We start from the raw sequence: 25,225 nt of genomic DNA, 5'->3' as shown, positions 1-25,225 counted from the left end.
AGGCCTAAGAGTATTCTTAGGAAGGCAAAAACTTTCAGATGCAGTTCATATGCTTGACACCTCTGTTTCACTTTTGGCTGACTTGTGTAGTCTGATTTTTGGTCACTGACAGGCTCAGCATCATGAGTGTGCAAGACGTAAGGGAGGCAGGACCTTGTCTTTTCAATGGTGTCTTCCTGGGTGGCTGCCAGAATTCATCATTATTGCACTCTGCTCTCATAGCCTCGATTTCTGTTTTTGTTTGCTTTTACTGAAATTGGAGTAGTGACACAGAGTCAGATCATTGAAAAGACTCACAAGATTCCAAAGGGTACACTGGTAGAGTATAAACTGGAGGATAAGGTACAGCGGGAGAAAGCAAGTGCCAGCAGACACAGAGGGGGCTGAGACTCCTGCGAGCAGCGCCTTTCCTCAGGCTCACTGGGTGTGCTCTGTGTTTGGGTGTGAACCACCAAGATGCATGCATGATATCTGTTTTCAGGGAAGCCAAGATACAAGTGTACAGAAAAGCCTTTATACCCCCGTCACATTGCTAAAACTGGATGATTAAACCACGTACCAAGCGGTCTCTAAATTTCAGTAATAATGACCAGCTAATAGAGGGTGCCTCAAGGCAGTTTCAGACTTTAAATAACATAGTAGAAATCACTAGCTAGTCCATTTCATCCTTATCATTGTTGCAGAACTTTCTCCTTAGTTCAGCTAAAACCGGGTTCTTGTCACACAACCGGAAAAGATTAGGCTCAGGGACGCATAGAAGGGTGAGGGGCAGAATTTATTGGGTGAAAAGGAAAAAGGAAAAAGAACTCTCAGCAAAGCGAGAGGGAGTCTTGCCAACAGGCCCTCCACCTCACAGATTGAACACCAGGCCACCACACAGGAACTGAAGAGGCCAGGCTCCTCCCCGCTGAACAAGCGTGAACTTCTCTTGGCTCCACCCTCTTCCCCCAGTGTGCAGGTGGGCATTATTCAGAGAGAATCAGCTGAGAAAGGGCAGGCTTTTTCCGGGACCAGTAGTCCAGTTCTTCAGCCTTCAGGCTCTTTTAGGCTTGAAAGCAGGGTTTCGTGGGGGACCTTGGTAAGAAGAGTTCTTTTTGACACTTTAATGTAGATTGTAAGAGGTAGAAAAAAATTGATCACATTTAACATATAGTTACTTAAAAAACACATCTTTGAGTTTTCTAGACTTCTAATATAATTGTAGAAAATCAGAGTGGCAGCCAACTTAAGACAGATCAATACCTCGAAGTCTGTAACTTTAATAAGAACATCAGAACTGAAATTCTATATTAGTTACCCTATTGTACTCACAGTCATGGAATACAGAACAGGAAAGATTCTGGAAACACATTTTGATAGTCAGGGTCACAGATATTGCTCTGTTTCAGTAACCAGGTTTTCTACTTATGAAAGTTATTTAAAAGGCAATGAATATTCAAAATGTGAGCAGCTATTGCTACCATTAGCTCCAGAATCAGTTCTGAAGAATTTGTAGGAAGTCATCTTGAAAATAATAAAGCAATATATTTTTCAGAAATAGTATCCACTAAATCATAATCTGAGGCCATTTTACTGAGGCATTTATATTTATATTAATTTGTTATTTTACACAGAAAGGGAAACTATGACCTAAAGACAGAGATAACAATAATCTGATTAGCATTAGCCACCCCATTCCAACAACAAATCACTTTAATAAGGCATTTTTAGAAGTAGCAAAGCATAGTGGTTAATAACATATGTTCTAGAACTAGACAGTCTGGGTTTGACTCTTGATACCACTTATTTTATTCTAAAACTTTTGGCAAATTATTACATAACCTCCCTTGCCTCAATTGGCCTAGCTGTAAAACGGGACTAATAATGGTGTCCAACTCACAGGACTGCTATGTAGGCTAAAAGGTTAAAAGAGTTTTATATTTCTAAAACAATGTGCTTGTAATAGTCTTGGCACATTGTAAACATTGTGTAAGTGCTTATTAAACAAATAAATTCATGCTTGTAATTGAAGATCGCCATATGAGATACACATTCTAGTGATCTATATGTTTATCATTAGATATATGATATATACACACACTCATATTTCAGTCCCCTGAGGGATTAACTTTTAATCCCTTGATTTGCAAATCAAGTTGTAAATTACACGTATAAATAAAATACCTTTGTAGTGATTCGTTCATTATAAAATTATGCTAACTATGTTGGTTTTCATGTAGGAATAAGCTGGCTCTATAAATAAAGTTTGAAAATAAGTAAGGTATAAAGGAACCCTGGCGGGATAGATAAGATACTAGGAACAGTGGTTTGGGAGTGAGGATGGGAAGTAGACTGATGTGGAACAAGATGGGAGTGAGACTTTTTTTAGTCACCGTCTATATTTTTATAATTTCTGGGTCTGGAATCAGTATCTCCTCATCCTAACTTGTTCATATGATGAGTTAGAGTCACATCTGCCTGCTGTTAGTTTTTTCAAAGAATCTTCAAATGGGGCAACCCCCTTTGGGTCCCCTCCCTTTGTATGGGAGCTCTGTTTTCACTCTATTAAATCTTACTACTGCACTCTTCTGGTCCATGTTTGTTACGGCTGGAGCTGAGCTTTCGCTTGCCGTCCACCACTGCTGTTTGCCACTGTCGCAGACCCGCCGCTGATTCCCATCCCGCCGCTGACTCCCATCCCTCCAGATCCGGCAGGGTGTCCGCTGTGCTCCTGATCCAGCGAGACTCCCATTGCCACTCCCGATCGTGCTAAAAGCTTGCCATTGTTCCTGCACGGCTAAGTGCCTGGGTTCGTCCTAATCGAGCTGAACACTAGTCACTGGGTTCCACGGTTCTCTTCCATGACCCACAGCTTCTAATAGCTCATCGCATGGCCCAAGATTCCATTCCTTGGAATCCGTGAGGCCAAGAACCCCAGGTCAGAGAACACGAGGCTTGCCACCATCTTGGAAGCCGCCCACCACCATCTTGGAAGCGGCTCGCCACCATCTTGGGAGCTCTGTGAGCAAGGATCCCCGGTAACATTTTGGCGACCACGAAGGGACCTCCAAAGCGTTTGTCTCTTCCAGAATTGAAACTGTAAAACTACAAATGGTTCTTCAAATGGAGCCCCAGATGCAGTCCATGACTAAGATCCACCGCAGACCCCTGGACCGGCCTGCTAGCCCATGCTCCAATGTTAATGACATGGAAGGCACCCTTCCGGAGGAAATCTCAACTACACAACCCCTACTATGCCCCAGTTCAGCAGGAAGCAGTTAGAGCAGTCATTGGCCAACCTCCCCAACAGCACTTGGGTTTTCCTGTTGAGAGAGGGGACTGAGAGACAGGACTAGCTGGATTTCCTAGGCCGACTAAGAATCCCTAAGCCTAGCTGGGAAGGTGACCGCATCCACCTTTAAAACACGGGGCTTGCAACTTAGCTCACACCCAACCAGAGAGTTCACTAAAATGCTAATTAGGCAAAAATAGGAGGTAAAGAAATAGCCAATCATCTATTGCCTGAGAGCACAGCGGGAGGGACAAGGATCAGGATATAAACCCAGGCATTCGAGCTGGCAACGGCAACCCCCTTTGGGTCCCCTCCCTTTGTATGGGAGCTCTGTTTTCACTGTTTCACTCTATTAAATCTTGCAACTGCAAAAAAGAAAAAAAAAAGAATCTTCAAATGGCTATTGATGCTAAAGAAAGTTCTGAAGGAGCATTCTCCAATGCAGTTATTTCCTACAGAAGATTTTAAGTGATTTTTTAAAAAACTGCCTCTTTTTTTTAAATATTTCAGCTTTTATTTTAGATATGGGGGTACATATGTAGGATTGGTACATGGGTATATTGGACCCAGGTAGTGAGCATAGTAAGCAACAGGTAAAAAAATGACCTCTTATTCAAGAGGGTACCTCATTACTATTTACAAAGTGCTTTCAAACATTCTTTCTCATTTTTTCTGACAACTCTGGACTTCCCCCCCTACTTTTAGAAGAAAACTAACAGTCCCAAAAATGTTTTGGTGTAAGTCAATATATGAACCCAGGTCCATGTCCAGAACTGTTTACCACTCACCTCTTTATAAAACAGTAACTGTGGCCAGGCACGGTGGCTCACTCCTGTAATCCCAGCACTTTGGGAGGCCGAGAGAGGTGGATCACTTGAGGCCAGGAGTTCAAGACCAGCCTGGCCAATCTGTTGAAACCCCATGTCTACTAAAAATAGAAAAATTAGTTGGGCATGGTGGCACGCACCTGTAATCCCAGCTACTCGGGAGGCTGAGACAGGAAAATTGCTTGAACCGGGGAGGTGGGGGTTGCAGTGAGCTGAGATCATGCCACTGCACTCCAGCCTGGGCAACAGAGCAAGACTCTGTCTTAAAAAACAAAAACAAACAGTAACAGTTACTTCTCTGAAGCTATTATTTTTTATCCTGTTACATATATCAAAGACTTCATTTGGGTAACTATATTCATGATTATTTTAAGCTTTCTTTTTCATTACCAATAGTTGGGCTAACCTTTATTTTCTGGATGGTAAAGGTGTTTTATAGCAACAAAAACAAACAGCTAAGTCAATCCGTCCAGGTACCCTGTTAAAGCTTCAAAGACTCTGGATCAGAATGATCTCTACTATACACACATACCTAAAGAATAAACAAAAATGCTATTGCTAATAACTCTCAGTCCCTTGAGGGATTAACTTTTAGTCCCTTGATTTGCAAATCAAGCTGTAAATTATATTAATACCCCCCTTTCTGTACCTTTCCTTTCGGATGATGCTCATCTAGCATTTTGCTGTCTTGAATACCTTCTCCTTTCTCATCCCTATATTTTTTCATTCTTTATTTGAGTATAATTCCATTTTAACACATTACCTTAATGCAAACCATTATCTCCATTTTTGCTCACTTCTTTCCCTTTCACAGCACCTCTTCTCAATAAAAGTGTATATGTAGTGTGTTCCCATGGTGATGGGAACTAAAATTACTTATAATCAATGGTTTTTATATTGTTGCTGCTGCTTGTCTCTTGGGTTAGGCCACTGTTTGCCGCCAGGTCACAGTTAAGTCTATGAAGGTGAGATGAAACAATATTTACCAGAGATTGAACTACTTCTGGAATATTTGTGAATCCAGCCTTCACCATTATTGCACCATCTAGATTTCACATCTGTTTAGTGTATTACCAATATTTCCTTTTTCCATATAATGAATTCTTTTATTGTAGTAATTGTGGTATCAGGGCACCATGCATATTCATAGTTATAAGAAGATATTATCATAGAAGAAAATTGTCATGCCATCATTCATTATGGTGTTTTGCATCTTTAAATTTTAAACAGAGAAAGAGAAAGAACAGTCAAGCTAGTAAGCAAGAGATAACCAATCTACTTTGGGAAATGACCAATGGTTCTTGATTTCAGGGTAGATTATAGAAAAGAGAAAAGATTATAGTATTTTATATCTGCAAAACTTATTCCAAAACAAATCAGTAAATCCAGGTTAAAATACCCAGGTCAGGCAGTCACATTTTTACTAATAAAAAATAACTAGCAGCCCGGGCGAGGTGGCTCATGCCTGTAATCCCAGCACTTTCGGAGGCCGCGGCCGGCGGATCACGAGGTCAGGAGATCGAGACCATCCTGGCTAACACAGTGAAACCCTGTCTCTACTAAAAATACAAAAAAAAATTAGCCGGGCGTGTTGGCGGGCGCCTGTAGTCCCAGCTACTCAGGAGGCTGAGGCAGGAGAATGGCATGAACCCGGAGGGCGGAGCTTGCAGTGAGCCGAGATTGCGCCACTGCACGCCAGCCTGGGTGACAGAGCGAGACCCTGTCTCAAAGAAATAAAATAAATAAATAAATAAATAAATTGCAGCCCATTGAGTGAACTTTAAATGATCATGCTACTTTGTGAAATAGAATATCACATTACTAGATCTGCTGTGTGCTGGACAAATGCCAGCACAATGCAGTACTTTGCTGATATAGTGCGGAATAGATTTTGTGCTGCAGCAAAGCTGTCTATAGACTTCAAAAAACAAAGGTTATATGAGCATTAACCAAACTGTTTAAAATCTTACAGTTTCAAAGGACCACATGTTCTATGATTCCATTTATATGAAATTTCCAAAATAGGCAAATCTATAAAGATAGAAAATAGATTAGTGGTTACCTGGGACTTGCGGGGATAGAAGCATTACAGGGTCGGGGCAGTGACCTTCCCTAAAAGATACAGAATTTATTTTCTAGGTGATAGAAATGTTCTAAATTGATTGCGGTGATGGTCACAACTATGGGACAATATTAAAAATCATTCAATTGTATACTTTAAATGAGAGAATTGTAAATATATGAGTTATAGCTCGATAAAGTGATACCAAAAGAAAGATCTTCCCCAAAAAGCTTTCCTGTAAAAATACATGTTCCACCCAATTAAAATGCAATGTCAATACGTATTCGTTTATTTTATTGCTTAAAATAATATGTGTTCTTTTGCACAAAGAAGAAAAAATAGAAATCAGAATGTAAGAAGACAAGTCATTTATGATTTATTTTGCACCATTTATTTCAACTGTTTAAAATAAAAGGGCCGATTTTATGCTGCTGTCAAGGTTTTGCTTATGATAAATGTTTGAAGTGAGACACTGAAATGTGAACTGGTTGTGAGACAGGCTCTCCTTGGCTTCTAATGGAGGCAGGTATCCCATGGGACAGATGCTTGTATTGCTTCAAATTCATTGTAGGAGAATTAACCCTTCGTGGTGCCACTTTCTTCATATGAATTAAAGTGAAAATTGCCAGGGTCAGTGGCTTACGCCTGTAATCCCAGCACTTTGGGAGGCTGAGGCGGGTGGATCACCAGGGTCGGGAGTTTGAGACCAGCCTGACTAACATGGTGAAACCCCAACTCTACTAAAAATACAAAATTAGCCAGGCATGGTGGCACATGCCTGTAATCCCAGCTACTTGGGAGGCTGAAGCAGGAGAATCACTTGAACCTGGGAGGCGGAGGTTGCAGTGAGCCAAGGTCATGCCATTGCACGCCAGCCTGGGCAATAAGAGTGAAACTGCATCTCTAAATAAATAAATAAATAAATAAATAAAAATAAAGTGAAAATTATGCAGTATGGGTTTCACTGTAGTTTTACTACTCTTGTATGGAGGAGGAAAAATTTCTCCTCTACCTTCTTACAATCTCTGGCTAGGCCTAAGAATTAAACTTATATAATACAGATTAACAGAAGAAAAGCATACAAATTTTATTATAATTTTCCTTGTACATGAAAGTCCTCACAAGACAATGAAGACCCAAAGAAGTGACCAGAAGTAGTAAACTTATATATCTTTTAGATGAAGAAATGATAAATTTGTGAAGAAGTGATAAGACAAAGCAGTTTGGATTATAGGCAGTAAATTGTGAGGAAGTCACTAAAAATATAGAGGGGGAAACTAATGGAAGATAAGGGATATTTTAGTAAGTTTGTACAGATCTATTTCAGAGTCAATTCCAAGTCTCAGGTGATAAAGATGTTCTTTTCTTCCTGGTACAGGGAGGGCACCTTTCTCCTGGAAATTTTAATGGTGTGTTTTTAAGTAGAAAGGGGGAGGTCAAAAGGCTTTCCTGCATCTGTTATTTCTCCATTGCTTTCAGTTCTAAATAATCAGTATGCCAAAGTGGCATATTTCGGGGTGGCACGTCCTGAAGTCCTTCACTTGTTTACTCACTCATTGCTAATCAGGACTTGATCATCTTTGTCTCACCCCTTTTTACAGCCGTCCAGCCCTATGCTTTTTATTTTATGCCATTATTTAAATCTGATGTTCCATTCAGTTCTCTACAGTTGGAAGGGTCTAGGTTGGGCTACCTTTGGATTGTTCAAAATGCCTTTTTAAAAGGACAAAGGTCTTGTGGTCAAATCAATTTAGCGAATGGTGCATACCATATCTTGGTCTTACAAAGTCTCAGTGCACACTAACATATTAAGGGTTCTGAGAAATCCAGAAGAAAAAACAAGTATGTAACTTTATTTAACCTAATATTTCCCAAACTTTTTTTTAGTGACTCGTAGAAACACTCCGTAGAACTAGCCTCTGCAGAACACCCTATGGGAAATGGTGTTCTGGAGTCATAATTATCTCCCCCTTTATTACCTTATTACTCTCTCCCAGCTATGACAGATCTTTTTATATTTCTTTTTTTCTTCCCGAACATGTTTGTTTTAAGCCACAATTCAAACTTGCTACATTTACTTTTTCCTGGTTATTGCCCAGTTGTTAAGTCTGGATTGCCCTGGGAAGATGCTGATTACATGGTGCTCTGAATACCTTGCATTCTTCGCCAGTAGCTCTCCTAAAGGTTTGTGATGCATACATTACTGCCCAACAGAGAACTGGGCTTGCCTCATTGCAATTTCAGAAGACAATCCTTCTGCGTCCATCAGCTTGTTATTGGCTGGCACCACAGAGATGTGTTTCTCCAGCCCTCATTAATTGTAACCAACCCTAAGAGAGTTAAGTTGTATCAGGCATATATATACCTTACGGTGGATAAGTTTGTCAGATACTTTCCTTAGTGCATATTTTTTAAAGAGATAGAATAAAGTATAAATACACGTGGAATGGATGTCACCAATAAGGGTTTTTAAACACTGGAGAATTTCATATGGGGCCTGCTTTGTAGTTATCCTTTTTTTTTTTCAATCTATGAACTCAAATATATGAAATATATCTGTACCCTCCTTTTTTTGGCTGCTCAGCTAAGCTCATCCCAACAACGCTTCCCAGATTTCTTCAGGTCACCACCAATCCAATCCAGGCTGGAAGTGATGAGACTGAGCTGTGGAATACAAGGAGCGTGCATGGGGCGCTCTTCTGGATCCTGGGGATATAGTGGTAAACCGTTACTGACAACATGCTCTCATGGCTCTTAGATCTAGTGGGGGAAAGATAGCCAATAAACACACAAAGAAATCAAATCTTGATAAACACTTTTCAGATCACTAAAATCAGATTATGTGAGTGTGACCAAGTGGCTGCTGTAGAAGGAATGGTCTTAGAAAGCTGCTTTTGGAGATGACAGTAGGTTGAGGATCCTAGTGAAAAGAGTGTGAACAAGGAGAAAGAAATCCAGGCAGAGGAGACAGCTGCTGCAAAAACTCTAAAGCAAGACCCAGCTTCAGGTCTTCTTTTTTTTTTTTTTTTTTTTTGTGACACAGGGTCTCACTCTGTTGCCCAGGCTGGAGTGCAGTGACATGGTCTCGGCCCACTATAGCCTCCACCTCCTGGACTCAAGTGATCCTCCCACTTCAGCCTCCCAAGTAGCTGGAACTATAGGCACATGCCACCACACCCAGCTAATTTTTGTATTTTTTGTAGAGTCAGGGTTTTGCCACGTTGCCCAGGCTGCACCTTGAAGTCTTTCAAGAACCAACAGAAGGCCAGGGAGGGGAGCAAAGTGGATGAGGGATGAGTGGGAGGATACCTCCTGAGCTCTTTCAAGGAGGTCAGGGCAAGTCGCATAGGGTTTTGTTAACCCTGACGTGGATTTGAGAATCATCAGCACGCAAGGAGGTATCTAAAGCTGGAGGCCTGGATGAGGTTGCCTTTGGGAAGTGAGGAAACAGCAAAAGGAGGGGCATGGTACAGACCTGGATGGCTCAACCTTTAGAGGTTGAGCAGAGACGAGGGGACTGCAAAGAAGCAGCCAGGCAGGTAAGAGTTCAGATGTCTGGGAAGCCACACGAGAAAGTGTTTCCAAAAGCAACACATGCTGTTGAAGAAGCCCAGAAAGAGGAAGATACAGAGGTGGCCACCGATCCAATGACAACGTGCAAGTTGTTGATGACTTTGACGAGACCAGGTTCAGTGTTCTTTGGGAGGATTGAGGAGGAATGTGATTTAAGAATAGATGTTCATGACCGTAGAAGTGGAAATATGAATATAAAGGTTAAGGTTTGTTTGTTTTAAGATGGGACTTACTGTCTTTAAACTGTCTGCAGTAGAATGGAAGCAACTAATGAAAATGAAGGTGGGGATAGAAGCCATATCTCCTTGGGGTTTTTTTCCCCCTTAAGGAAATATGAGGCAAGGTTTTCAGGGAGGGAAGATGGACTGACTGTAGGAAGAGAGAGAAGTAAATAACTTGCTATACTGTGAACATGTAGTATGACCGCTGGACAGTATTTACAGCCTATTAGAATTTGAGAGATTCAGGACTTTTTGTTTTTTTTAAGTCCATCACTCTTATCACTGATTTTGACCAAATTTAGTTAATACCGAAGTCAGGATCTGAACCCGGGGACGTCTTGCTCAGAGTCTGGGCATTTGACCACTCCACTCCACTCCACTCCACTCCACTGCCTCTCCACGAGTTACAGCTGAAACTAGTCCCCAGTCAGCACAGATCTGTCATTTCTCCAGTTCTCCTCAGCTATGAGCATGCATAGAGAAGGCAGAGAGTTAGGTTTTATGACCAAAAGAGAGAGATGAGACAGAATTAAATGTGTTTGCAAGTCAGTAAGTATGCGATGATGGTGAAATCAAAGAAGTGAAGAACCAGCGTTGTAGATAATGAGCAAATTGGGGATCAAAGGATAGGAAATGTTGATGAGGTGGAAGAGTGAGTGGTCTGATTGGAAGAAGTGCAGAGCCTGATTTGGAAGAATCAGAGGTGCAGTTATTGGTGATAACATGACAAATGATATGGGTGTGAGTGGCTCATGTGGGTACAGGAGCAGATCACCTGTGTTGAGAAGGTTGAGGATTAAGAAGTCTGGGCCTGTCCCATGGATCTGACATCCAGGGGTCCCAGCCTTCTTGTTTTCTACAAAAGAGAAACTCAGAGCCTGTGCCCCTGGAATTTTCAAATAAAGCATGTGCTTGTCCCAAGGTATGGAGAATAGCGGCCGTGCAGCCAATAATGTCACTGGGCTCACTTGGGCTAAAGTGGGTCTCCCCTTTCCTTCCCTGCCCTCCCTCTACCCCGAAACTTTCCTTAACTACTGAAGATCAGGCCTTCTTGGCCCCAACACAGAAATCCCTGTGGGGTGGGGGGCAAGGAGAACTGTTGTCCCTCCTGTCTGCAACAAAAGAAGAGTTCATTTTTGGCCAAATGAATGACAATGAATATTAGGGTCTCGGACTGCCAGAACTCCCTGCCAGTGGCACTCCGTGGGAGAGAAGGCCTGTTCCCACACCCCTCTCTCCAGCTTTCTCCACCTGGACCAGATCAGTTGTTCTCCCTTACTCCCCTCTAGGATCCAGAATTCCTGGTTTGACTATCAAAAGTAACACTACTTATAATTATTTATAGGATACATCGTTGACTCTCACATTCACTTTATTATAAAATTTCTTTTTCTTTAACAACTCTAGGTACTTTTATTGTTATTAGGCCATTGTTCCTTACTCTTTGTTTTCTTGTATTATCACATCAGTCAGCGACCAAATCCTGTTCATTCTAACTGAGATGTTCCCCGATCTGTCCCCTCCGTATTCTTCATGTCTTCTCTCATGTTGGGCATTGGAGCAGCTGCTTAATTTGTTCTCTTTGACCTTTCTTGCTAAAGTCCACCCTCACAACTCTCAACAGAGTCACTTGGCAAAACGTAGGTCTGATCGTGTGGCTGTTTTGCTTAAAAGTCTTTGATGGTTCCCCAGATTGCTTTGTTAAACAAAGGAATTTCTACTTTAAAAGTAGAATTTCCTGCGGAATCTTTCTCAAGTTACTTTGCTCCAACCACACTAAACTGCACCGTTCCCTAAACCACAGCCTAGTTAAGAACTTTAAAGATTCCAAGCACTGACTATATTTTGGTTCCTCCCACTACTTCAGAGGTTCGAAACACTAGACTAATTTAACATTTTATTCTACAAAATAGCACTGAACTTAGGCATATGTGGAAAATAACTAGCTGTTTTCCGGATTTTTCTCAGTTTCTGTCTTCTCTTTTCTTTTGATCACTGCTCCAGGCTTACTGGGGCTCTAAGGAAATGCTCAGTCTGACTGGAGAATTTTAGCATTGCCTTCAACACAAATATAAGGCTACTTCTGTTTGAAGGTTTATCTCTGCCTGGAAAATCTGCCCTCCTCTATCTCCATTTAGTTAACCTTTACTTTTCCTTCAAGGTTCTACCCAATGATAACTTCCTTTATAAAGCGTTCCCTGGCTCACCCAGGGGTAATCAATTGCTTAGGCTTTTGCGTGTGAACTTCTGCTTGTGTTACCATAAATTATCTGTATGTCTAGCATCCTTGCTCATTTTACCATGTTATATCATTAAATCCTCATAATTATCATGTAATCTTAAGTATTAGGATTCCTGTTTTGCAGATAGTAAACAGGGGTTTGTTACCCACCTAACCAAGCTGTTATTAATATCTAATGTGACAATGGGTATAATTAATTTATAAAAGACTAAGAGCATTAAAACTGGAAGGCAGTATTATTTTTAATATATTGACTCTGTGTGGTGACAAGCGTTCATCTGTATTTTTTCTTCTTGCCAATAGTGAAGGGAATTTATGATTCCTACATAAAGAAATCTTTTTAATGTTAATTAAACTAAACTGTAAGAATGCTGCTATGCTCAGGTGCAATGCAAATAATGAGGTGACTCTATCCCTGCCATCTCAGGCTAATCCCCTCTCCCCTGAGGAGCTGAGACTCAGCTCCCTGGAGGTGAAAAGCTAAAGCATTCCCCTGTTGTGCCATTTTCTTCCCTTTCTCTCATGCATTATTTTTCTTACTCTGGTTATTCTTGATGGGAATTTTTAGCAGAGCTCAGCACCATCTTATCCCAGGAAGAAAAAAAAATTGTAGGAGATAAATGTATGATGAGTGGTACAAAACACAACAGTTGCAATCTTTTAAATTTATTGTGAAATTAAAGAACATGCCCCTAGAATATAATCGCTGGCAATTCAAAAAGCAAGGATTTTTAGCAAAATAAATAAGACCAGTTTTCCTCCTCTGGGCCTTGTGTCTGTTTATCTCAGTGAGTCTTTCACCTTAACCAGTCTTGCAGCCCAAGCTCTTCCTTTTCCTTAATTAGCATCAGGAGTTTTCATTAGTTATTTTACGAGTTGTTAGTGATCCTCATTAGCTTTGCTGTGGTCTTAAATTTTCTTGACATTTACTGTTTCACTGCATAAGATTTTATGGTTAATTCCCAGAGTATATAAGCCAGATTATTAGCCGTTATATTTTTTACAATGTATATATTCCCATTTCAGAATCTCTTGTATCTTAACATTTTTCTTTACAATTTTATATAAATGACTGTCATCCAGTTCGTTGGGCTTCCTGATATCTTTTTTTTACATATTAAATAAGGAAAAATAAGTAAATATATATATCATTCACTCAGTTGATAGATTTTTCAAGAAAGAAAAAAATTAAGATAATATGTTTCTACAAAAAAAGAATGTAATGAAATACTGTAATTTGACTTTATAGCCAAATTAGGGGAACACTACTATTTTTCATTCTACAGTTATTCCACACTATGCTGCAAGTATTGCCCAAGGAACAGAAGGCAGAAACCAAGTAACTTGACAATATATTAGAGAAGAATAACAAGTCAAGTTATTTTGAAGATTTAGGTGTATTTTATTTCAAAGTGCATTGTTCTCCCTTTGTGCCTCCTTCTCAAATAACACAACACAGGAAGCTGTCATCGATGTAATATATATTTTTTGGGGGATTAACCACTTGTATACCTGTTTCACAACAGGAGCCACATGGCTCCAACAGGCTACCCTGGGGCTCTTCACATAGTCACAGTGTTACAAGACAGCAAGAGCATGAGCCACAAAGCCCCGTGAGGCTCAGGCTCAGAACTCCCCAGCACTTCCACTGTCTTCTGTGGGTCATAACAAATCCAAAGGCCAGCTCAGTCAGTTTGAGAGGGAATTCCATGGGTTGTGACTTCAGGGAAGTGTGATTAATTGGGGGCCATTAATATACTTATCTGTCACCTACCAAGTCCTAATTTTTTTTTTTTTTTCTGAGACAGGGTCTCACTCTGTAGCCCAGGCTGGAGTGTAGTGGCATGATCATGGCTCACTGCAGGCTTGACCTTTGGGGCTCAAGCAATCCTCCCACTTCAGCCCCCTGACTAGCTGGGACTACAAGTGTGCACCACCATACCTGGCTAATTTTGGCATGTTCTTTTTTTGTACAAAATAATCTTCTGGATGGGGCTCACCATGTTGCCCAGGCTGGTCTCAAACTCCTGAACTCAAGTGATCCTCCCATCTCAGCCTCCCAAAGTGTGGGGGTTACAGGCATGAACCACTGTGCCCAGCCTATGTCATAATTTTAAAAATTATTATAATAAGTTGGCCGGGCTTGGTGACTCACACTTGTAATCCCAGCACTTTGGGAGGCCAACGCAGGTGGATCACTTGAAGTCAGAAGTTCAAGACCAGCCTGGCCAACACAATGAAATCCTGTCTCTAGTACAAATACAAAAATTAGCCAGGTGTGGTAGCAGGCACCTGTAATCCCAGCTACTTGGGAGACTGAGGCACAAGAATCACTTGAACCTGGGAGGCGGAGGTTGCAGTGAGCCAAGATCATGCCACTGTACTCCAGCCTGGGTGACAGAGCAAGACTCTTTCAAAAAAAAAATAAAATTATAGTAATTTTAACATGTTCGGTGTTTTCTGTAATTTTGTCTTTTACACTTTTTAAAATATTATTCTGAGAAGAGGTACATAGGCTTCAGCACATTGTCAAAGAGGGTCAAGCACATTATGAGATTAGGAGCCCTTGATCTAAAGGCAGGGAGTTCTGGAAAGAGGAGTATAGAAGCCTCAAGGCAGAAGCAAGCTGGCATGTCCAATGGGATAGAGGAGCAGAAGGAAAGCTCCTGCGGCCAGAGCCAAAGATTGAGGGGCAGAGTGGTTGGAGACAGAGGTAGGGCCAGATCATGTGACTTCTTTGAAAGCTTCTGAAACTTGCAGAGGGACCTCCACTTCCCCACTGCACCATACCCACAGAGTGTGAAAGTAGGTATTGTATGTAAATTGTATTTTATGATTTTTTGGGGTCATTGCTAACTTTTTTCAGTTATCTTGGCAGAAATAAGAAAATTCTTTTTTGCTATTCCATATATCTATTGTGATATCAGAGTCTGTTGTTTGTGTGTTTGTTTGTTTAAGACAGTCTTGCTCTGTTGCCAGGCTGAAGTGCAGTGGTGCGATCTCAGCTCACTGCAACTTCTGCTTCCCAGGTTCAAGTGATTCTCCTGCTTCAGCCTCCCAAGTAGCTGGGACTACAGGTGCGTGCCACCACGCCCAGCTAATTTTTGTATTCTTAGTAGAGACAGGGTTTCACCATATTGGCCAGGATGGTTTGATCTCTCGAACTTGTGATCCGCCCACCTTGGCCTCCCAAAGTGCTGGGATTACAGGCGTAAGCCACCGCACCCAGCCCCAGAGTCTATTGTTTATAGAGGATGATTGGGCGTAGCTTTCTAGAGCTGGGAAAACCACCTTTCAACAGTATTATATACCAATATTTACTATTTCATAAATTCAGGCATATTTGCTTAAAATAATCTCCTGTAGAGAGGCAAGAAACAGAAGCCCATTTTTTTGTTTTTAGGAAATTCATAGAAGCCATTGGTAAGGTTCTTTTAACTTGGCAAACTCTATTTTCAGAAGACTTCTATGTTGACACTTGTGACCTACAGAATTGCTTTAAGAGGTCAGCACTGATAAAAACAGAGGGAAGCTGTAAAGGGAGGATTAGGCTAAAGTCAACTGGTGGAGTAGGCATAGGTGAATTACTAAAGTGTTGATGAAATGACTCTGTTGGAGTTACCAGTTTATTATAATGAGAGCTAAAGTGAAAAACGCCAGACAGCCTAGAAGCATTCTGAATAACAAGGAGCTCCAACCCCTTATATATAAATGAGGTTACATATAGTAGGTTGAAAGCAGGTTTCCAAAACAACCAATTAGTTTGTATAGCTTCAGCTTCACGATTGATGATTACATTCCATAGGATATTACATTAAATTGATGAAATCTGCACGTCTCTGGGGAACTCCTTACAAGCTAGCCAGTGAGCTTTTATGATGATAAGATACAGAATGGATAAAAATCTTCTGATGCCAAAAAAGCTTTGGCCCTGCCCAAGTTAGGATCTATATTCATATTATCACCAGGTAAAGTGTCTTGCAAACTTTCTTAGCTTTCATTCCTATCAGACTGCAGTTCATGACTGTGAGGTGTCAAAGACTCTCTCCTTAACCAAGCTTCAGTCATGCTCTGCTAATGTCTCTTTTGGACCAGGCTTCAAGCTTGCTCCACCCCCAGCTTTGGCTTGCCCAGCCCAGCCTTAGCAAGGAATTCTGCTAAGTCATCTCCCAACCCTAGATATCTAATTACCCTTGATATCTGATCAAGTTCTTCATCCTCCACCTTTTTGATGTCTAAGTCCTTGGACTGCCTTTAGCAAGAGTCCTGTTAGGCCAGCTTAGCAAGAATTCTCCTGCCCTTGATGTGTTCTTTTAGCAATTTCCCATCCTTTGACATCCTCATGCTGTTCTTGGCTATAAATCTTCACTTGCTCTTGCTGTTTCAGAGTTGAGTCCCTTCTTTTCCCCCCTCCAATTGCAATGGTTTTGAATGAAGTCTTCCTTACCATTTTCACAAGTGTCAGAATAATTTTTTTAACATCTGTCTTTACACCACAGTCAACAACCCCTTATCCTCCCCAAAACTCTGAGCTAACGCCACTACTTAGAGATTACAGTGTCTGCCTATTTTATTAGCTGGAACTGCATCAGTGATTTTGGAGCTGAATTTTTCATTTTTTACATGAAAGATTATGTGTTTATAATTTATTGTTTTCACATATGCATAAACAGAACTAGGAAGAGCTGTACTCAGGAGTCAAGTCAGAAGAAAAAACATCACCATGTTCAAATAGACAACTGAACATGTCTCTGAAAACCAGAGGCAAAGGGAGTTATTTATAGTTAACATCTGTAGAATATGGGCCAGGTGTAGTGGCTCACGCTTATAATCCCAGCACTTTGGGAGGCCAAAGCAGGAGGATTGCTTGAGCCCACGCATTCGAGACCAGCTTAGGCAACATGGCAAGACCCCACCTCTACAAAAAATTTAAAAATTAGCTGGGCGTGATGGTGTGCATCTGTAGGCCCAGCTACTCAGGAGGCTGAGGTGGGAGGATCACTTAAGCCTGGGAGGTCAAGGCTACAATAAGCTGTGATTAAGGCACCTGAGCAACAGAGCAAGACCCTGCTTCTACCAAAAAAAAAAATATTAAATTTGTAGAAGTCTGGGCACAGTGGCTCACACCTGTAATCCCAGCACTTTGGGGGATGAGGCAGAAGGATTGCCTTCACGAGTTTGAGACCAGCCTGGGCAACATAGTGAAATACCATCTCTACAAAAAATACAAAAATGAGCCAGTTGTGCTGGTGTACACCTGTAGTCCCAGCTACTTAGGAGGCTGAGATGGGAGAATCACTTGAGCCTGGGAGGTCAAGACTGCAGTGAGCCGTGATCATGCCACTGCACTGTAGCATGGGTGACAGAGTGAGACCATGTCTTTAAAAAAAAAAAAATCTGTAGACTATGAAGCAAGATGAGAGACATTTGAAAGCATATGTAGGAAAGTCAGGTATACTTCTAGAGCTGGCTGTCTGTTAGGATAGAGACCTTTAAAATGTTTCTAGTGCTTGCAGATATCACCCTACCCTCCTGCAAAGATAACAGTGCATTTACTTCTGTCACTATAGATTAGTTTTGCACACATATTCTTTTCTTAGGGCTGCCGTAACAAAGTCTGGGTGGCTTTAAAACAACAGAAGTTTATCGTCTCACAGTTCTGGAGGCCAGAAGTCAGAAATCATGGTGTCGGCAGGGCCATGCTCCCTCTGGCAGCTCTAGGGAAAGACCTTTCCTTGCCCCTTCCTGGCTTCTGGTGTTTGCTGGCAATCCTTGATGTTCCTTGGCGTGTAGATGGGTCACTTCAGTCTTCGCCTCCATGGTCACGTGGCCATCTTTTCCCTGTGTTTCTTCACATAGTCTTCCCACCCCACACGCAGAAGTATGTGTCAGTTTCTGTGTGGCTGAATTTCCCCTTTTTATAAAGACAGCAGCTCTGTCAGATTGGGCCTCCTCTAATGATCTCATTTTAATTTTTACCTTTGTAAAGACCCTGGGAGTTAGGACTTCAACATGTCTTTTTTGGGAGACAATTGAACCTACATAGCATGTTTTTGAACTTTACATGCAGAATCATATTGTATGTAGTCTTTTGCATCTGGCTTATTTCAGTCAATATATTAGTGAGATTCATCTGTGTTGCAATAGCAGTTTCTATTCATTGTCAGTCCTACCTACCACTATATCAAGGCTCCGCAAATTATGGTGTGAAGGCCAAATGCATCATGACTTATTTTTTTCCCATATGGATATCTAGGTATTACATAAGAAAATGTGGTTTTTGGTTTCTATGATACTTTTTCCCATATTTCTCTTTGTTTGAATAGGAAACAAATCTAATTAATCCTTAATTAAAAGAAAACTTTTATATCCCATCTTTCCATGACTATGAATATGTTACATGTATAAATGTTTATATCTGTTATGTGGTCATTATACATTTTGAACTAAAACATAGCTTATACTTGCCATATAAGTTTATGGAAAAAGTTAAATATTTTACTTAATTGATTGATTTATATCCTGTAACTTTACACATAAGACCTGGTAATACAAGCTTGTTGTTAAAAAAAAAATTGAAATGATCCAGAAGGACATACAATCAAACTAATAGGCTCCTCTCCTTATCCCTGTGGCTTGTCCAGTCTAATCCTTTATAAGTCACCACTATTGACAGTTTTCTGGATATTCTTACAAATATTTTTTCTGACATGGAAGTGTGCATGTATCTGTGTATGTGTGTGTTCCCTGTATTTCTAACATACCTGGGATCCTAATATGCATACTAATCTATGACTTGCTTTTTACATTTAATAATATATTGTGACTACATTTCCATTTTAGTACAATAAAGTTTCTCCTCATTCTTTTTTTCTGTTTTTGAGATGGAGTCTTGCTCTGTCGCCCAGGCTGGAGTGAAGTGGCCTGATCTCGGCTCACTGCAACCTCCGCATCCCAGGTTCAAGTGACTCTCCTGCCTCAGCCTCCCGAGTAGCTAGGATTACAGGCGCCCACCACCATGCCTGGCTAATTTTTTTTTTTTTTTTTTGTATTTTTAGTAGAGATGGGGTTTCACCATGTTGGCCAGGTTGGTCTCAAACTCCTGACCTCAGGTGATCCACCTGCCTTGACCTCCCAAAGTGCTGGGATTACAGGCGTGAGCCACAGCGCCCGGCCTTTCTCATTTCTTAAAATAATTTTATAATGTTCCATTGAATGGATGCATGATAATGTGTTCCCCAAATAGCAAACGTTTAGACTGTTTCCAATTTTTTGTGTAAGTATACATGGATTTATTTCTGTTTTTATTTACTTCTATGAAAACATACTTAAGAATGATTTTTAGATGTTGAATTGCTGGGTAATATATATGTGCTTTTAAGTTTTTGACAGATACCACTAAATTGCCATTCGAAAAAAGGAAGTAACAATTTACACCCCATGAGGTATTTTTATTATTTTTTTTAACTACCAGGACTTTACACCTTGTAAAATCTACAATAAGAGAGTTATACATTGACTGTTTACTCTGTTGTTTCAGAACAATGAGATGGTGGAGCTACAGAGAATACGGATGAAGGATGAAATCCGAGAATATAAGTTCCGGGAGGCACGGCTCCTTCAGGACTATACTGAATTGGAAGAAGAAAATATCACATTGCAGAAACTAGTGTCCACGTTGAAGCAGAACCAGGTAAGGTTTAAGAAATTTTTTGTTATACTGAAGATGGATCTACATCTTCTGACCACTAGGGTTAAATCTCCAAACTTGTCAGAATTTATCGTTACTCTTTTATCTTCTCTCATTAACATTTATGTACTGCAATGTCCCAACCCTCCTATTTCAGCTAAAATATAGAAGGAAAAAAATACACCTGTAAGTAGTATAGTGTACACTAGAGTTTTATTGAATAAGAAAAAGAATTTTAGTTTTTATTTTAGCTCTGTGTTCATTTATTTCATAAGTCAAATGTATCGTAACAAATTTAAGCTGACAACTTCACATTAAAAGCCTGAGTCTTAGCCGGGCATGGTGGTGTGTACCTGTAATCCCAGCTACTTGGGAGGCTGAGGCAGGAGAATCACTTGAACCCAAGAGGTCAAGGTAGCAGTGAGCCCAGATTGTGCCACTGCACTCCAGCCTTGGTGACAGAGTGAGACTCCGTCTTAAAAAAAAAAAAAAAAAAAAAAAAAAAGCCTGGGTCTGTAAGCTTGTCTATGAGCTTAGGGTCTCCCTACAATCACTGGTCTCTCACTCCCTTAAAATTTTTTCTGTAAAATGCTTTCAAATCATAGAGGGGAATGGATTATGAAGTATAAATCAAGAAGAGCAAAATTATAAGAAAAAGAGGCCGGGCGTGGTGGTTCATGCCCGTAATCCCAGCACTTTGGGAGGCCGAGGCGGGCGGATCACCTGAGGTCAGGAGTTTGAGACCAGTCTGGCCAACATGATGAAACCCCGTCTCTACTAAAAATACAAAAATTAGCCAGGCATGTTGGTGGGTACCTGTAATCTCAGCTACTCAGGAGGCTAAGGCAGGAGAATTGCTTGAATCCAGGATGCGGAGGTTGCAGTGAGCTGAGATTACACCACTGCAGTCCAGCCTGGGTGACAGAGTGAGATTCCGTCTCGAAAAAAAAAAAAAAAAAAAAAAAAAGAAAAAGAAAATGCCTATTTTCTTTTTCAGCTGTAACCTGACTACAAAGATTACATTCGTACATTTAAATGATTTTTTTGCTGTAATGGGTGTTTGATAGCTTAATTTTCCTGATTGGTTTGCATTGTGGATTTTCAGAACTATTAATAATTATTGAATCTGTAATTTTAGAAGAATTTATTTATGAATACAGTTGAATCAAGTAGTTAATTAAGCAAAGGTGAATTGGATGTTCGAGTTCTTTCCAAGGTGCTTCCTCAGCGACACCTCTATTCTGGTCTAAACGCTGTTGCCACCTCTCAATTCAGATCAACAGCCTATGTGCCAGGCTCTGTGCTAGGCTGGACAGACACAAGAATCCATAGGGCATGATTCTTGTCCTCTGTAAACTTAGAAGCCAGCCCAGATGTATGCTTTTACCTCACTCCCTTCCTGAGTTGGTATCTACATGATACACTGGTTGATTGATTGATTGATTGATTGATATAATGTTTTGATAGATATAAGGGTTAAGAGGGAAAAGAAAAAAAATCCAGAAGAGAAAAATCCATGTAGTGGCACAATTAAAATTTGATTTCTTTTTTTTTTTTTTTTTTGCAACAGAGTCTTGCTGTGTTGCCCAGGCTGGAGTGCAGTGGCATGATCTCAGCTCACTGCAACCTCCACCTCCTGGTTCAAGCAATTCTCCTGCCTCAGCCTCCCGAGTAGCTGAGATTACAGGCATGAGCCACCACACCCAGCTAATTTTTGTATTTTCAGTAAAGATAGGGTTGTACCATGTTGGCCAAGCTGGTCTTGAACTCCTGAGCTCAAGTGATCCGTCCACCGCAGCCTCCCAAAGTGCTGGGATTACAAGCACGAGCCACAGCGTCTGGCCGAAATTTGATTTCTGATCATTGCCACTTCCCCCAGATTTGGAGTGCTGGGGGGAAGTCATGTAAGGGGACAGTTTCAGTCCATCAAAAAAGGGCCACTGGAGTATCCCCATGTGTTTCTGCCTCATTCCTTCCGTAAGCACTGAATCCCCATATGTGTGCTGAGGGCTGGCCATTCCAGAGGCTCCCCAGGTCTTGATTTGGCTGGGATAAGTGAGCTCACAGTGGAAAAATGTAGACTTAGAAAAATACATTTGTAAAGATGCTTCTTGAATACTTTTTAAAATAAGAAGGGTTTTTTTTGTTTTGTTTTTTGTTTTTTGTTTTGAGATGGAGTCTCGCTCTGTCACCAGGCTGGAGTGCAGTGGCGCGATCTTGGCTCACTGCAACCTCTGCCTCCTGGGTTCAAGCGATTCTCCTGCCTCAGCCTCCCGAGTAGCTGGGACTACATGCATGTATCACCACGCCTGGCTAATTTTTTATATTTTTAGTAGAGATGGGGTTTCAACATGTTAGCCAGGATGGTCTCGATCTCCTGACCTCATGATCTGCCCGCCTCAGCCTCCCAAAGTGCTGAGATTATAGGTGTGAGCCACCGCGCCTGACCTAAGAAGGGTATTTTTTTGTGGTCCTTTTTTTGATTATTGATGAAACACATAGAGGATTTGAAACAAATTTACCTGAAGTGCAACTATTTAAAGTGGCCCTTCCTTCCCTATTCCTACACTCCTCACTGCTCTCTAGAGCATGGTGAGAGCACGATCAGCAGCCTCCCTGGAGAGCCTTCCCTGACCGCATGTGGAGACTGATGGACTCAGGAGGTTAATGAAGGCCAGTATTAGACATTCTTGAAAGACTGCTAAGGTATCCCTTGAGTATTCATTAACCCAGATGCCGGTTCTGGGAGAATTTGTACTGTCATTCCTGTTGTGAGTTTCCCCATGCCCTTCTCCCAGTAATTGAAACATGGAATCCAATGGTTAACTCAGAAGTTTTTTAAAAAGGAGGGGGGACTTACACATTTTTTATTTCCAACATGCCATATGCTAATTTTCCCAATTAAGTATCTAATTAATTCATTCAAAATCATTTTCTGCACAGAGCACCATTCTGGTTTATTCCCTGAAATTGGGGGAACTGAAATGCCACAAGTCTCTCCCAGCTAAGAAAATGCTGTGTTTGTTTCCAGTAGTAACTGATCTTTCTTTATAGATGCTAGCATCTATCATAAACTCTCTCTAATCAATAAAGTTTTTTGGTTTTTTGGGGTTTTTTTGAGACAGGGTCTTGCTCTGTCACCCAGGCTGGAATGCAGTGGCTTAATCTCGGCTCACTGCAACCTCCGCCTCCTGGTCTTGTGACTCGGCCTCCTGAGTAGCTGGGATTACAGGCGTGTGCCACCATGTCCAGCTAATTTTTGTATTTTTAGTTGAGACAGGGTTTTGCCATGTTGCCCTCCCTATGCTGCCCAGGCTGGACTCAAGTGATCGCCCACCTCTGCCTCCCAAAGTGCTGGGATTACAGGCATGAGCCACCATGCCCGGCCCTAATTAATGAAGTGTTAAGTACAATATTGTATGTACAAATGCCACAGAGTTTTTTAAAGAGATGACAATGAGTAGCATTCGGTCACAAAATTGGACTGTGTTACTTTGTACCGAAGTTCCCGATACGTTGTATAGTCCTTCAGCCTGGTTTGATGTTTCTCTAAACAGCAAAGCTACTACCGTTTTAAAATGCTTAGTTCAAAGAATTTTCCCTTCTGAAGTATTATTTTTCTTTTAGTTATTTATTATTTTCTAAGTACAGTGTAATTATTGTTTAAAAAACACCTCTTACTTTCTATAAAGAGTCTATTTATTCATTTGTTTACATTCCATTTCCTTCCATTAACATATAGCACCTACGATAGAGCCTGATCCGCAGTAGATATTAAATAAATACTTGTTGAAAGAATAAAAAAACTGGCCAGGCACGGTGGCTCATGCCTGTAATCTCAGCACTTTGGGAGGCTGAGGAGGATCACTTGAGTCCAAAAGTTTGAGACCAGCCTGGGCAACATAGGGAGACCTCATCTCTACCAACAACAACAAAAAATAACCAAGTGTGATAATGCACACCTGTGGTTCCAGCTACTTGGGAGGCTGAGATGGAAGGATTACTTGAGCCTGGGAGGCTGAGGCTGCAGTGAGCTGTGATCACACCTCTGTACTCCAGCCTGAGCGATAGAGTGAGACCCTATCTCAAAAAAAAAAAAAAAAAAAAGGGAAAAAAAAAGCAACAATTCAATCACACTTCTATTATGAAACATTTCCTCCAATGTCAGGTAATAATATATAAGAATATCACCCTGGGTGCAATGGCTGATGCCTGGAATCCCAGCACTTTGGGAGGCCGAAGTGGGCGGATCGCGAGGTCAGGAGTTCGAGATCAGTCTGGCCAACATAGTGAAACCCTGTCTCTACTAAAAATATAAAAAAGAAATTAGCCGGGCGTGGTGGCAGGTGCCTGTAGTCCTATCTACTCAGGAGGCTGAGGCAGGAGAATCGCTTGAACCCAGGAGGCGGAGGTTGCAGTGAGCCGAGATCATGCCACTGCACTGCAGCCTGGGTGACACAGTGAGACTCTGATCCACCTCAAAAAAAAAAAAAAAAAAAAAAAAGAGGCTGGGCATGGTGGCTCATGCCTGTAATCCCAGCACTTGGGGAGGCCGAGGCGGGCAGATCACCTGAGGTCTGGAGTTCGAGACCAGCCTGACCAACATAGAGAAACCCCGTCTCTACTAAAAATACAAAATTAGCAGGGCGTGGTGGCACATGCCTGTAATCCCAGCTACTAGGGAGGCTGAGGCAGGAGAATCGCTTGAACCTGGGAGGCAGAGATTGCAGTGAGCCGAGATCATGCCATTGCACTCCAGCCTGGGCAACAAGAGTGAAACTCCATCTCAAAAAAAAAAAAAAAAAGAATATCATAAGGTAATATCATAAAAGACCTAGAAAATGTATTCAGTTGTTTTATTTCATTTAACTGGTATTTCAGGGGTATCTCTCTATGAGATCATGTACTTTTTAGAGACAAAAGATACAGTCACTGGCTCAAAGAGCTTGTAGTCCCAATAGGGACTCCTAGCAATTTGTGTAAATGAATATTAAAGCCACATGTTAGGTTTGGCAACACAGGGATAGATTAAGATCTTTAGAGTTCCTAAGCTCTGAAAGGATTATGATATCTAACCTTGACCGTCATGTAGTTAAAAATAAAGTTATTAAACTATGAAGTTGCCATAAGGAATCCTAATAAAGCACTTATTTTTCCTATGGTGACTGCTTTGATGTTGTCTTTAAAATATCAAACACCAGTTTTTAAGCACCTTCTTGTTCCATTTCTTGCTTCCTCTGCTTTGCTGGGGCTCTAATCACATGGTGCAGCCTTACAACAAAGGCACAGAAAGGAGTGATGAGTTTGCCTCAGTGGGCACCAAAGACTTCAGTTAGGAT

General features: G+C 41.1%; 1 protein-coding gene across 13 annotated transcripts in view; it reads left to right on the top strand.

Moving 5' to 3' along the window:
• Nucleotides 1–25,225, top strand: part of BICD1 (BICD cargo adaptor 1) — a 276,282-nt gene that overhangs the window by 166,990 nt on the left and 84,067 nt on the right. For all 13 annotated transcript variants that reach the window (XR_010148053.1, XM_009425626.5, XM_003313809.7 and 10 more), the window contains exon 3: nucleotides 19,737–19,889. Coding sequence is in view for 12 of the 13 variants with exons in the window: in XM_009425626.5 (XP_009423901.1) it covers nucleotides 19,737–19,889 (153 nt within the window). In the remaining variant the exon portion in view is untranslated. The remainder of the gene's footprint in view (nucleotides 1–19,736; nucleotides 19,890–25,225) is intronic.

The sequence above is a fragment of the Pan troglodytes genome, chromosome 10, assembly GCF_028858775.2.
Source record: "Pan troglodytes isolate AG18354 chromosome 10, NHGRI_mPanTro3-v2.0_pri, whole genome shotgun sequence".
NCBI lineage: Eukaryota > Metazoa > Chordata > Mammalia > Primates > Hominidae > Pan > Pan troglodytes.
Note: the sequence above shows the minus strand (reverse complement) of the source record. Positions and strands in the feature narration are given on the sequence as shown.